The sequence below is a fragment of the Micromys minutus genome, assembly GCF_963924665.1.
Source record: "Micromys minutus genome assembly, chromosome: 1".
NCBI classification, from domain to species: domain Eukaryota; kingdom Metazoa; phylum Chordata; class Mammalia; order Rodentia; family Muridae; genus Micromys; species Micromys minutus.
In genome coordinates, this window is record NC_137969.1 from 51,059,032 (window position 1) to 51,072,502 (window position 13,471).

The 13,471-nt window shown below is 38.7% G+C and overlaps 1 protein-coding gene across 1 annotated transcript in view; it reads left to right on the forward strand.

Moving 5' to 3' along the window:
• The first annotated feature begins 4,582 nt into the window (after nucleotides 1-4,582).
• Nucleotides 4,583-13,471, forward strand: part of PNPT1 (polyribonucleotide nucleotidyltransferase 1) — a 31,207-nt gene continuing 22,318 nt past the window's right edge. The window contains exons 1-10 of the mRNA XM_080936020.1: nucleotides 4,583-4,878; nucleotides 7,428-7,488; nucleotides 8,194-8,268; nucleotides 8,898-9,003; nucleotides 9,841-9,890; nucleotides 10,951-11,014; nucleotides 11,110-11,157; nucleotides 12,126-12,239; nucleotides 12,389-12,575; nucleotides 13,203-13,254. Of these exons, the coding sequence (XP_080792146.1) occupies nucleotides 4,673-4,878; nucleotides 7,428-7,488; nucleotides 8,194-8,268; nucleotides 8,898-9,003; nucleotides 9,841-9,890; nucleotides 10,951-11,014; nucleotides 11,110-11,157; nucleotides 12,126-12,239; nucleotides 12,389-12,575; nucleotides 13,203-13,254 (963 nt within the window). The 5' untranslated portion in view covers nucleotides 4,583-4,672. The remainder of the gene's footprint in view (nucleotides 4,879-7,427; nucleotides 7,489-8,193; nucleotides 8,269-8,897; nucleotides 9,004-9,840; nucleotides 9,891-10,950; nucleotides 11,015-11,109; nucleotides 11,158-12,125; nucleotides 12,240-12,388; nucleotides 12,576-13,202; nucleotides 13,255-13,471) is intronic.

The window sequence follows — 13,471 nt, forward strand, 5'->3', positions numbered from 1 at the left end:
ACAGACAGACCAGACTTTGTTAATGTACATCTCACCGAATAGTTTTCACAATTGTTTCATAATTGTTCTTACTGGGTGTCATTTATAATTGTAAGAGAACCTTTTATTTAGAAAAAAGGTGGGGAAATGTTGGAAGTGGGTCTGGTGCTGCTATGTTTTCAAATGCTAAATACTGCCCCTGAGATCTGGTGGATCCCATAAGCAGATCGTCATGTACACCAAGTGCTGCTATGCAAACGCTGCCTCCCAGCTTAAAGCTATTGGTAAAGAAAGTGGCTATAGTCAATACTGGGGAGAATAGAAGTAGAATTTCAGTTACCAGGATGGAGGGGTCCCAGAGACACATGAGGGGGAGGAAAATGAAGGAGAGTGAAGGAGGAAGATGAAGAGAGCAGGATATCTCCATTCTATCTGATGGACATGAGCGCATGTCTGAGTGAAATCTGGTCCCCTCCTCCACTGTTGGAGCAGAAGTAACCAGAGGGAGATTAAAACAGCAAATATTTGGGGAGTGAAGCTATAAATTAACAGTCTAGCCTATAGAAAAAATATAGATTGGGCTAATGCCCCAGTAATTGTGCAAGAGCTGATTAAACAATCTGTAGAACTCTGAATTGGTTGTTTCAGGGCTGGCTGGGACATATTACTAATGAATAAGGTTTATTAAAAATTCATTCACACTCATGAAATTCTCAAAAAATAAAATTTTAAATTAAAAGAATTTATAGCCCTCAGGGTTTTTTGTTCAGTTTCTTTTCTTTCTTTTTTTTTTTTTTTTTTTTTTTTTTTTGATTTCTCATTTGTGCCTCCCCCAGTTGTCAGACCCAACCAAAATCAAGAAGGCCAGGGAGCTGGAGTGTTGTACCTCCATAAAGGAGGAAGCATGGGAAATGTACTGAAGGTGATTTTGAAATACTCAGCAGAATGTATCCATACCATATCCATTGCTTGCATCCATATCAGCTCTATCTCTGCCTCCTTGGTGTTCAGATCCAGGGTCTCTTCTCTCTACCATCTCTCTCGGTGATGTTATACCGACCCCTAGATTGTGAAGTCAGTGACATGACAATTACTTTTATATTTACATTATCTTAGTTTTTTTAGTCTTAGGATTATGTCTCTTGACAGATACTCTCTTAGGCACTGCCTTCCTGACCATCTAAAATAGCTCTAAATCCTCCTTCCATCCATCAGCCCATCAACTGCTAACAATCCCCTCTTCCCTTGTTACCTCTACCACCATATTGGTCCATGGTGCCACATTGCTACTGACCATTACACTTATCTTTCTTTCCTCCTCTGCTTTATTCTAAATTGGGAGCCAAGGAGACCATCTTAGACTCTAGATCAGTTCATACTTACATTTCCCATGTCTTTCCCAAGCCTTGTACCAACCCCCTCCCCAGCCTTGTATCTCTTACACTCAACTATTATTCCAGCTATTCCCATCTTCACAGAAACCAAACTGACCCAGCAACAGCCCTGATAACACAGGTCAGTCATCCCTCTCTTGGAAAAGCTGAGTTGCTTTTTTCCTCATCCTCTGCTGAGCTTAAATCTTTACTTCTTAGGAAAACTTTTCCTTGTCACCATATTTGAAAAATCTTTCTCCCCTATCCCACTATTCTCTTTGGACCACGTTTATTTTCTTCTTAGCATTAACCAGGTTCTAATTTATCTGTGTAGTTATTTGGTTGACTTGGATTAAGTGGTATAAAAGCAAGGATTGTGCCCTGTGACAGCAACCTATCCCTGAGACTAGAATAAGACATGGTGTCTTATTAGTATTTCTGTTTCTGTGAAGAGACACCATGATCAATACAACTCTTATAAGGAAAACATTTCATTGGAGCAGACTTACAGTTCCAAAGGTCCCATTATCAGCATGTTCCAAAGGTACAGTTCATTATCCACATGGCAGGAAGCAAGGCAGCATGCAGGTAGACATGGTGAGGTGGTGAAAGAGCCAAGAGTTCTACACATCGATCCACAGGTAGCAGAAAGGGACTGTTTTCCACAGGCACCCAGGAGAAGGTTTTCATTCCACACTAAGTGGAGACCAAGCATAAGAAACCCCAAAGCCCAGCCCATACTGACAAACCTACTCCAACAAGGCCACACCTCCTAATAGTGCCACTCTCTGTGGTCCCAGCATTCAAATTCATGAGCCTATGGGGGCCAAAACTATTCAAACTATCATGTTCTTCTCTATGACAGGCTTCCTCCCAGTTTCTCAGTCTCCTTTTCCCTCTCTACTACCCCTCCCATCCCCCCTTCTACTCCTTCCTCTCCTTCCTTCTCCTCCCCCATCTGTTAGTTGGCAGACCAACAGATACTGCATCTATTCAATAAATGCTGCAGCCTCTCTGTGTGAGAGGAAGAACTTTATTCTGTGAGAATGATTGCATACAGATCTGCAAAAACCCTAAGACGTAGGTCTCATCACTCCTGCTTTACAGGAGAAAATAGAGGAAAAGGCTGGCCTAAGTCACAAGGCTTAGAAGCTGAACATGGTAAAATTCTAACTCAGGCAATTCCATGTCATGTCATGGCTAGCATTTATTGTACTTAAACTAATTACACAATAGCTACCCCCACAATCACAATCAGTGTTTCTGCAAATGAATCAATAAACTAGAATGTCAGGCATAGATTGTTCTTACTTGTCCAGCTGGGGAAAGAAGAGGGGTCTTATTACGTGCTGAGTCTCGAAGCTGACGCATGAGAGAGTCCATGTACTAAACAACAAACATACATGCAAAGATACTGAGGCATGAAAATGAGTGGCACTTTGCCAAGAGGTACATTCCGTTTATTCAGAGTATAAAAAGGAGGTAGAGATAAGTATATTGGTAACTTAAAAACTCATAAAAAACAAGTAGAAAAGACAATGTTTATGAACCATGAGAAACTTTTATTATAAACTATTTATAACAAAACAGTTATAACAAATTATTTAAAAATTGGGAAGCTCGGCTGCATATGTAGCAGAGAATGGCCTTGTTGGGCATCGATGGGAGGAGAAGCCCTTGGTCCTGCCAAAGCTCAATGCACCAGTGTAGGGGAATGCCAGTGCAGGGAGGCAGGAAGGGGTGGGTAGGTGAAGGAAGCAGGAGGAGGCAGGGAGAGAGGGGGTTTATGAAGGGGAAACCAAGAAAGGGGATCACATTTGAAATGTAAATAAAAATACAACAACAACAAAAATTGGGAAGCTACTGAAATTTAATCAGCATGAAGACACATTGTGTTTGTGATGAAGAGAGTACCGCCTAGTTGTGATATAAAGCAATGCTGCTTTCTTTTTTATATCATATCTGAGTGTCCACACACTCCCCGTGGAGATCAGAGTTCAACCACTTGGAGTTGGTTTTCTTCCTCTGCCATATGGGTTCTAAGGATCAAGCTCAGATCATCAGACTTGGTGAAAAAGGATGAGCCATCTTGCATACCCCAAAGCAGTGCTTCATAAAGTCAAGCAGGCTGTATTCTTTCTTATATGTCTCTGTGTATGCTGACACTTTTAGTTAAAAAGTTAGTTAAGTGTCTGCAAATGTATAGCAAGCTGTAGATGCATTATTCTAGCTGTGTTTGGACAGCTACCTGTCTCAAAAAGAGAAATAAGAAAAAATTAAAATAAATAAATATAATTTCAAATCAAATAAACCAAATTATACTTCATTTTGCAATTGTATTATTTTGATGCAGTTTAATTTTTGTCTTTATGCTAACCTAAAGCTGACTAACACACACACACTATGAGGGGAAAAAGCTCTGACTTCAATGCTTTGCTTTTGAATTTATGACTCAAAATTACTATTATTCTAATTATTTTAGATTGACATTAGGAAATATAGACTCCTCATTTTACTACACCTCTCCAGCATTCACAACTGAATGAAGAATAAATTATTCAAGGGGTTCTCAAAAAAAGAGCTTTTTCTTGTTTTTTGTTGTTTTGTTTTTTTTTTTCCGCTTTGATTTGCTTATGTTGGTGTGTAAGTTTGTGTATGTAAGTTTGTGTGTGTGTAACATCTGTGTTTATGTTTATGTGAATTTGTGTGTGTGTGTGTGTGTGTGTGTGTGTGTGTGTATGAGTACAAATGTATGAAGTAAGGCGTCTTGCTTGATAGCACTCCACTTACTTTTTGAGGTCGGATCTCTTGCTGAACCTAGAGCCTTCAGGAAATTCTAACAAGTCAGGTTGACTCATGAATTCATTCTCAGCCTCTGAATGCTGGAATTACAGGTGGCTGCCGCTGGGGGCGAGGGAAAACTCTTCCCATGACCTTCCACAGATACAATCCTAGATCTTTAAGTAAGAACCAAATAAGCAGGGGTTGTTCAGTACTTATTTACTCTTACATATATTTATTAAACACGTTGTTATAAGACTTTCTTTTAAACCTGATCACACCCACACTGCGGGAGGGGTTTTCTTTAAATCTATACAATGTTTTAAAGGGACTATTTATTTTCCACTGTGATAAGGGCGGGGTGGGGGGCTGACTGAAAAAAAAAAAAAAAAAAAAAAAAAAAAAAAAAAAAAAACACATCCTGGTGGTTTGACCCTATCGCATCGACATAGAAAGCCCGCACAGACTGCTTTCCCGGCAGTTTCCAGGCTCCAAGAAAAGGAAACTGCGTCCGGCTCCGCCCACAGGCAGGCTGGCCAATGAGGCGCCGCTGGGCGGTCCGCGCGCTGGGTGTCATGGCGGCTTGCAGGCAGTGCTGCTTGTGCCTGTGGCTCCGACCACTGCGTTGCGGTCCCCTCGGTCCCCTTGGCCGGCCTGGGCGAAATCGAGCACGCAGCTATTTGCAGGCGCGAGCGCTGTGGAGCGGCACCGGGTCCAGAGCAGTGAGTGTGGACCTGGGACACAGGTGAGGAACGGTGTGAGTTCGCGGACTTCTCACGCGGTGTCCTGTTCAACAAACCCTGGTAGCCAGCTAGCCAGAAATCTCCCAGGGTAGGAATCCAGCAGCCAAAGTCTCTTTTAACCTCTCTACTCCAAACCTAAGGTCGAGATTTCCTTTTCCGGATTTAAAGTCTGTCTTCCCGGGCCCTCCCCGTTCGCACGCTAGCCGCTGCCCTTTGCCTCTTTGCCTTCCCCCTAGCCCTGCAGTGAACTTCCTGAGTCCTCGAGCTCTGAAGTAGGAAGCGTACCACTCACTACCACCTCTAGGTAATGCGTTGTCAGTCCGTGACCCAGTACCACTGATGGCCAGAACCGAGGCCAGTGTGAGCCGGAGTTTGTTGAATGCCAGTTATAAGATGCACATAGTCCTGTTGAACCTATAGTGGAGGTACAGTTACCGTCCAACAAAAGGTCAAAAAGGTAAATTTCTCAGTTAACAAAAGGTGGGGGGGATGAACATTTTAAATAATTAAAACAAACGGTTTCCCCGCAGCTCTACTTTGAGTGGCAGGCGGCTGCCTCTGTCCTCCCCTGGCATCTGTTTACTCTTCCCATCACTGTTCTGCTTGCTCACTGTATCAGTCTTATGTTCGGAGTATTTAGGTAGGCATTCATCCACATGGTTTGGCATATGGAAACTTCAGAACTCTTCCACTTATTCCCAAGTGCCCACTTCCAAAGCCCAGAGGCTACCTATGCAGTATGGGTTCTCAATGTATTCGAAGATATTTTATACATATAATATTGAAGAGTACATTCTTATGAGACAACGGGAACAACACAAAGAAAACGCATAAATTTAATAACTTTTTTGGAACAATCAAAATTACATGTACCTCCTTCCCTCCCCCCAAAATTTTTCTACCTTTCTGCATTATCAGAATTCATTGAATAACAATAGATTCACATACTATATCAATTCTGTTAGCGAAATTTGCCAGGTAGTTCCAATTTCCTTTGATATAAGCTGATTGTTAACAAACATGGTTTCTTTTATTCCACCATCAATTACTAATACCAACTCTCAGATTACTCATTATACCTTGCACAATAATACCTATGTATTTCATAAATGTCTGGATATTTCTATAAACAGTGACTACAGAATTAAAGATGCTTCATAGTTCAAGGATTTTGAAAGGCCTGGAGGCAAAGAGCTAAGACACATACTGAGAGGCTACTGCTGGTAGTCCCATTTGGAAAGCTGCTGGAGGTCCATTGGGCCACGCCAGGGGTGGAGCTCAGCTGAAGAGTTGAGGGTCAGAACTGGGTCTAGATGGACATATGAGTATGAAGACCTACAGCAATTTGAGGGCCTTATGCCAACCAATAGGGACCAAATTCAGCTAAAGTCTTAGGGATAGTCAGTACTCTGCCTATCACTTGTTTGAAATATAGCTGGCGATCAAACAGCAGATCAAGGGTTTCATCACTACTGGTGTTGCTAGATGTCCTTCTATGGTATCCAGGTGAGAGTGTCACTCTATTGGTTGGCTGTGTTTATTGAGTTCTTCTACTCTTTTAATATATCCATGTTTTCACATATATGTTCCCAATTTATTTGATAAGTTATAGGTGGTATCTTTTTACTTTTAGAACTTAGGTGTTTATACATCCGTGCCTTCTGGATGGTTCTAGACAGGCGATACTTGCATGACATACGTCTTGTCTCTGTATTTGACCTTTTGATGTCATATCTAATAAGACATTTTCTAGTCTGAATTTATGAAGATTTACTCCTACTGTTTTTTATCTTCCCCAAGAGTTTTAATTTTTTTTTTTTTTTGCACTAAAAGAAATAGTGTCTATTTTGAGTTTTTATTTTTGTATGGAATATGTGACCATCTTGACATCTTTGACTGCAAAAGACTGTTTTTCCTACTATTAAAGTGTCTTGACACCACTGCTGAGCATGAAAGTCTTTATTATTATTATTATTATTATTATTATTATTATTATTATTATTATTATTATTAAAGTTTTAAGCATTCAAAATGCTATTTATTAAAAGATAGTTTTTATTATTTTTAACTTAACATACAAAAGACTGTTATATATCAGAACATCAAAGTCTTTGTAGTCAACATTCCAAAATTTGTATTTTTTCCATAAAGTGATTAGAGGAATTTTAAAATTATTTTAACAGGGAAGAAGAGAAGAGTTTGTGTGTTAGGTTTATACAGATGAATTAATCATCTGAGCTGAGTCATTAATTAAATGGGCGTTAATAGTTAGGAATCCCATTTTCTCCCTGACGTATGTTCCTTCTCCAGATGCATCTTTTTCCTTTTCCCGTCATCTTTATGCTGCACTTAACTCTCTTGTGCTTTTAATCATCACAACTCCTACTTATACTTATTTTCTCCTGACAATTGGGAGCCTTTCATCCTGCATGGGTTTTTGTTGTTGTTGTTAGTTTGTTTTGTCTTTTGTTTTCTAGATTCTCCAATTATTTTTACTAAGCAAAGACTTGTGTTGGTGTCGTTTTGTATTAAAATGTCTCTTTTTAAACAGAAAATTAGAAATATCCTCTGGAAAACTGGCAAGATTTGCTGATGGCTGTGCTGTGGTACAGGTAGGAAACCAGTCTTTGCTTTAATCATGGTGACTGGGTATCTTTGTAGCACCATAAGTCATCATTGTGGTATTGGAACTAGTTCAGACAGTAAGGGTATTTCTAGTGTCAGAACCATGCTAGGCCACCAAAGTCATTGTCATGGATATTAAGTAGCCCCTAAGTTTTCTTCCAAACTGTGGGCTGTATTATAGTCTGTTGAAAAATCCATTATGCTTTTCTAAAAAAAGTGTTCTCACTATTCTTTTCATTGGAATTCTTGAAAATTTTTCCTTATAGTCTGAATTTCTTCTTAAAGAGTAAAAAACATGATTCACTTCATTTATGTGACTAAGCTGTTAGCCATTTCTTCATGTGAAAACATCAGTGAATATTCTAATACTGACCTTGGTCAGATAGAAAGGATCAAGATTGAACTAGTTGTAGTCACATGAAATAAGAGATCTTTTGTTGAGCCAGGTTTGGTGGTAAAAGCATTTAAACCCAGTGCCCTGGACCTTTGTTGGTAGAAGTAAGTAGATCTCTGTTTGAGGTCAACATAGTAAATCCCAGGCCAATTAGGACTACATAATGAGACATTATTGAGAAAGAAACAAAGAGACAGAGAGTTATCTTCCGTTGAGTTTATTTGGAGTGGGATTACTGTTTACACATTAATGTCTTATTTCAAATAAATTTATTGGTATTTTTATATGTTCAATCAAGTCAGGTGACACTGCAGTTATGGTCACAGCAGTCAGCAAAACAAAGCCTTCACCTTCCCAGTTCATGCCATTGGTGGTAAGTACTTGCTTATTTATATGAGCCTCTAGAATGGTATATATACAGAATTTGTACTGCCCTGTTCAAGTGTATGAAGTTATATACAAGAAAGGAAGGCCCTTAGATGTTTGAGACTGCATGTCAATTAAGAGTGAGCTTACTTGAGAACATCCAGCTTGATGAGGTTGGTGGGAGTAGGAGTAAGGAAGCAATTTTTTTTTTTTTTTTTGTGGGTTTTCTTCCAGTATGGGTGTGCAGCTATATGTTAAGTGAAGAATTCATTAGGATTTTTGTGTCTTTCTAATATGATAAGCAGAAGGCAATTTATGTCTCACAGGGTTGGTGCACAGAAAGCAGGGGAAGGGGCACTATTTGACTTGGTTAAGGTAAGCTACTGTAGAAAGTAGTGGACTAGGCAGTCATCTGACTGTTAAGTGAAAGGCCTTTTTTTATTAGTTGGTTGAAGTACTCTATATACTTTACTTCCTGTGAAGTTTTTAAAAGAATGCTAAAAGCAAATATCTACTTGCAGTCTAGAATATGTTGTTAGCAATCTCAGGAAAATTAATACTTATATTGCACTTCTTGGGATATACTCTGTTTCTTAAAAAAGGAATTGTGTTAACCTTAATTCTTTGCTACTTCAGGTGGACTACAGACAGAAGGCTGCTGCAGCAGGTAGAATCCCCACAAACTACCTTAGAAGAGAGATTGGCTCTTCTGACAAAGAGATTCTTACAAGTCGAGTAATAGGTAAGCTCTTAGCAGAGGTGCTCCCTGCTCCACTGTGCCAGTGCTCAGCTCACTTCTCTCTGTTCTGCCCTCTGCTCAGCTGCCTTCAATGGCTGTTACTGTCATTATTTACTATCTGTCCCCTCACTCAGAAGTATCCTTCATGAGAGGGAAAAATGTGTTTTGTCACTGCCAAATCCCAGTTCCTAGTACAGCCTGTTGAAGAGGCAGTCAGTAAACACTGGCTAAATGACTCTATCCAGTGTGTGGATTCCATTCCCACACCTGTTGTTGTTTATTCTTGTGTTGTTATGGTTTTTTATGTTCAACTTAGTAACTCCTAAAACATTGTATTTATCAACTACTAAAGTATAGCTATCATCTTCTAAATCTTTTTTTGTGAAAGAAAAGGAGCGTGTAGAGAAGGAGGAAGAGGGAGAGGTGGTGGTGGTAAAACTCAGAGCTATTCACATGATAGGCAAACTGTGTAGTACTAAGTTATATCACCAGTCAATCTTCCAAATCTTTGACATCTGCAAATATTGTGGGATCGTTTGTAGTTTATAGTTTTTTCTACCCAATAATTGCTAGCTTGTCTATATTTACATGTATTCCTCAGTCACAGTAAACCAAAAAAATGTTTGGTTTATGTTCTTTTCGTCTGCTGTTGGTCTTCAGTCTCTTCCTTGACTGTTTTAGGTAATGGTCTATATTAATGAAAGTATTGATGTTTATAAATGCTTAACACCTGGTCTTTTTGTATCTGTAACATGTTCAACAGCTAGCTTATTATTTCAATAGATTTTGTTTTAAAGCAGCTCTTCCAGAACCATTTAATATCTTTGTATTTTTTGACAGATCGTTCAATTCGACCTCTCTTTCCAGCTGGCTATTTTTATGATACTCAGGTAAATGCTGGTTTGTTACCAGATACTATATTTTTTAAGTTACTTAAGTTTTATAATTCTTTTTAGAGAAAGCTTTATAAAGAATTCTGATGGTCTTATGCATTCTAAGTCATTTTAAAAGGCAGTACTTTGAAAAACCATGTGATTGGTATCATTTTAAGCTGACACCTGAATTATGAATAGGAGTAAGTGACTCTTGGGAACGCTCTAGGAAGTTTGAATGTGACTCTAAAAAGCCCTTCATTAAGAAATAAATGACTGTACATTAAAGATGGTGTGTGATAGTCCTGTGTTGCCAGATTAGTTATCTGGGCTTTGTAGGTCACGTTTATAATAGTCCACTAAGGCAACTAACATAACTAATAGTTTCGATTTGGTAAGCAAGATCTAAATCTCTATAGCTCAGGATGGCTTTGAACTCTGTGCCTACCCGAGGCTAACCTCAAACACATGGCAGTCTGTCTGCCTTCACCTTCCAAGTGCTGAGATTACAGCAGTGAGCCATCATGACCAGCTTGTCACAGCTTATTTCTAGGCCTCTAAATCTCTGTGATCATATACTTTAGTTAGGCATACTTAGGTAACCACTTTACATAACTGCACTAAGTAAATAAACCTTTGAGAGGATATCAGAGCCTCAAGAAAATTGTTCTTTAAGAACTTGCAGTGTAAACTGATAGTAATACATACATAGCTGACATTTACAGGATTCTTGTAGCATACTGCATTTTTATTTCTCACATAAGCCCCTTAGGAAGATGCTGTATATTTTCTCACTAAAGGTGAAGAAACAGAACTGGGCTATAGCTTGGTAATAAAAGCTCTGGGTTCAACAATGCCTGGTAGCCACACATACCATATATCCTTAAAAAAAGGAGGAAACTCAAGTTTTAAATGTCTAGTGTCAAGGATTTAGTTAAATGATAGCCAAACTCTAAGGGACATTGAACATATAGGTATTATATTTAAGCCAAGTTGCCAATTTAAATAATAATCTTGCAACATCAAGGGCCTTTTGTAGTTGTTGCCTGTATGTCTAATTTGTCTCCTTTATTGCCAGGTTCTCTGTAATCTGCTGGCAGTAGATGGCATCAATGAGCCTGATATCCTAGCAATTAATGGTGGTAAGTACAATACCAACAAAAATGATCACTGCTGATTTTCTGTTAAAGCAATGAAATACTGTAATTTCAGGATTTTATTTTTCTCCTTTTTAAAGCTTCTGTAGCCCTCTCCTTATCAGATATCCCTTGGAATGGACCTGTTGGTAAGTTTTAATTTAAAAGTATAACTTTAAACTGTAAGGTTGGGAGAGGGCGCACCTTCATGATGGCAATGGGAGGGGGAGGAGGTGGGATTGGGGGAAGGAGATAACCTTTGAAGTGAAAATACAGAGAATATCCAATAAAAAAAAAGGAAAGTATGAACCACTGTTCTTTCAATAACAATGAACATGCTATTGGTGATGATTTATTACTTCTAAGACTTCTTGCAGGTCTTTCAGGCATTTTCATCCTTGCTTTGGGTTTTGTTACCAGTAACCCTGTTACAAAGTTAATCGATTTTACATTTCTAGATTTCTTGCTCCACTTCTCTCATTCTTTACAGTGGGGAGTTACCAGAGTACTTACTCTTTCAAGATAAAATGAGCATGTTTGTAACTTATAACTCTTGTAAGCTGCAACCATCTAGTCTGCAAATGGTTAATATTTGTAATTATGAAGTGTCCTCATTGATAGCAATTGGTTAAGCACTGAGAGAAAAGGCCATCTGAGTACTAGCAGTAAAGAGAATAAAGAGGCTCTTGCTTTTAGCATGAATAAGGGAAAGAGAGTGGTATTTATTTACAAACAGTAACACTGTAAGGACGTGGACAAGGCGCTGAGAAAATGATACAGAAGGGCAGGTTGTCAGGTAGAGTTTCTCAAAGTAGCTAGTGTGTAAGTGGTACATTAGTGGGAGGGGTGCATTTGCTTCTGACAGAACAGTCTGCATATAGAGGAAAGCAAGAGCATAATCAAATAGGTGTGCAAGTGGTTGACTTGAGTATCCAGAGCATCCCACTGACCCCACAAAGTGGGGTGGGATAGGGTGTTTGCTGGACCCCAACTTAACCATGCAAGAAGTAGAAATTTCATGCTTTTGTCAGACAGTGGTTTGATGCCAGTATTAGAATAATACTGTGAATGCTGCAAGTTTTAATTAAACAGTTGTCAACATTTTAATACGTTTTAGGGGCAGTACGAATAGGAATGATCGGTGGAGAATGTGTCGTTAACCCAACAAGGAAAGAAATGTCTTCCAGCACTTTAAATTTAATAGTTGCTGGAGCACCTAAAAGCCAAATAGGTAAATAATTTAAATATATTCATCCTAGATTTTTACTTGCAAGTTGTACTTTCTTCTTTTGTTATTTGCATCTTTGTTTTTCATTTAAAAAATAATCTACTGATGAAAGGTTCTAAAACAGTAACTATCCTCTTCCTTTCTCTAACTAGTTATGTTGGAAGCCTCAGCAGAAAACATTCTACAGCAGGACTTTTGCCACGCTATCAAAGTTGGGGTGAAGTATACACAGCAGATAATTCAGGGCATCCAGCAGTTGGTAAAAGAAATGGGTGTTGCCAAGAGGACACCACAGAAGATATTTACTCCTTCTTCAGAGATTGTGAAATACACACATACGTAAGAACACCTGTGCAGACGGGCATAGTCACTGGGTCCCAATTCCTCTAAGGAAATGCACCTGATATTGCTTTACATGCAGCACTGCCCTGCATTCAATCATTACCATAAATATATATCTGTTGTGTATAGGAGGGTAAGGGCCAGTTCTAGCATAAACCTAATACAAGTTAATAGTTTAAATCTTAAATGAAGAGACATTTGTTGTTTAAAAATCAGATCCATTATCTCTCCATATCCAGAGAAAAGAGGATAAAACGTGGTATTTTAATATCTCGGAAACTGTTGGAGAAATGGGTTGGAACCAACTCTGCACCCATTGCTTAGATGGTGCCTAGCATTGCTTAGAGCAAATGGAGGTACTGAGCAAATATGAGTAAATCTAAGCTGGAATAAATGAGCAAAGAAGAGGAAGGGGAGCATGGTGGCATGTGTCTGATCTGCCAGAAAGGTGGAAAGAAATCTGTTCTGGGTTATAAGTATTAAGCACATTAGCAGTGACATGCAACATTTGAGCTTTGCAAAGTGCTTATTAATTTGTAGTTCATTTCTATTTAATAATTTTTCAGTTATAAAAACTTCATAGTTCAAATATTATTTTGCTAATATTTATTTTATTCTTAATAGAATTGCTATGGAGAAACTATATGCAGTTTTTACAGATTATGAACATGATAAAGTAGGTATACCTTAAGTTTTAAGATTAACTTTGTTGTAACTCATAAAATTTGTTTGTGCTATTAGTTCTATGGGGTGGATGGACAGATTGGGGGAAGGGATGGGGTTGGGGGAATGGAATGGAGAACTTGGGGAAGGAGGACAGGGAAGAGGGCAACTTTTGGAATGTAAATAAATAATTTAATAAAGATTTAAAAAATAAAGATAAATATCACTGT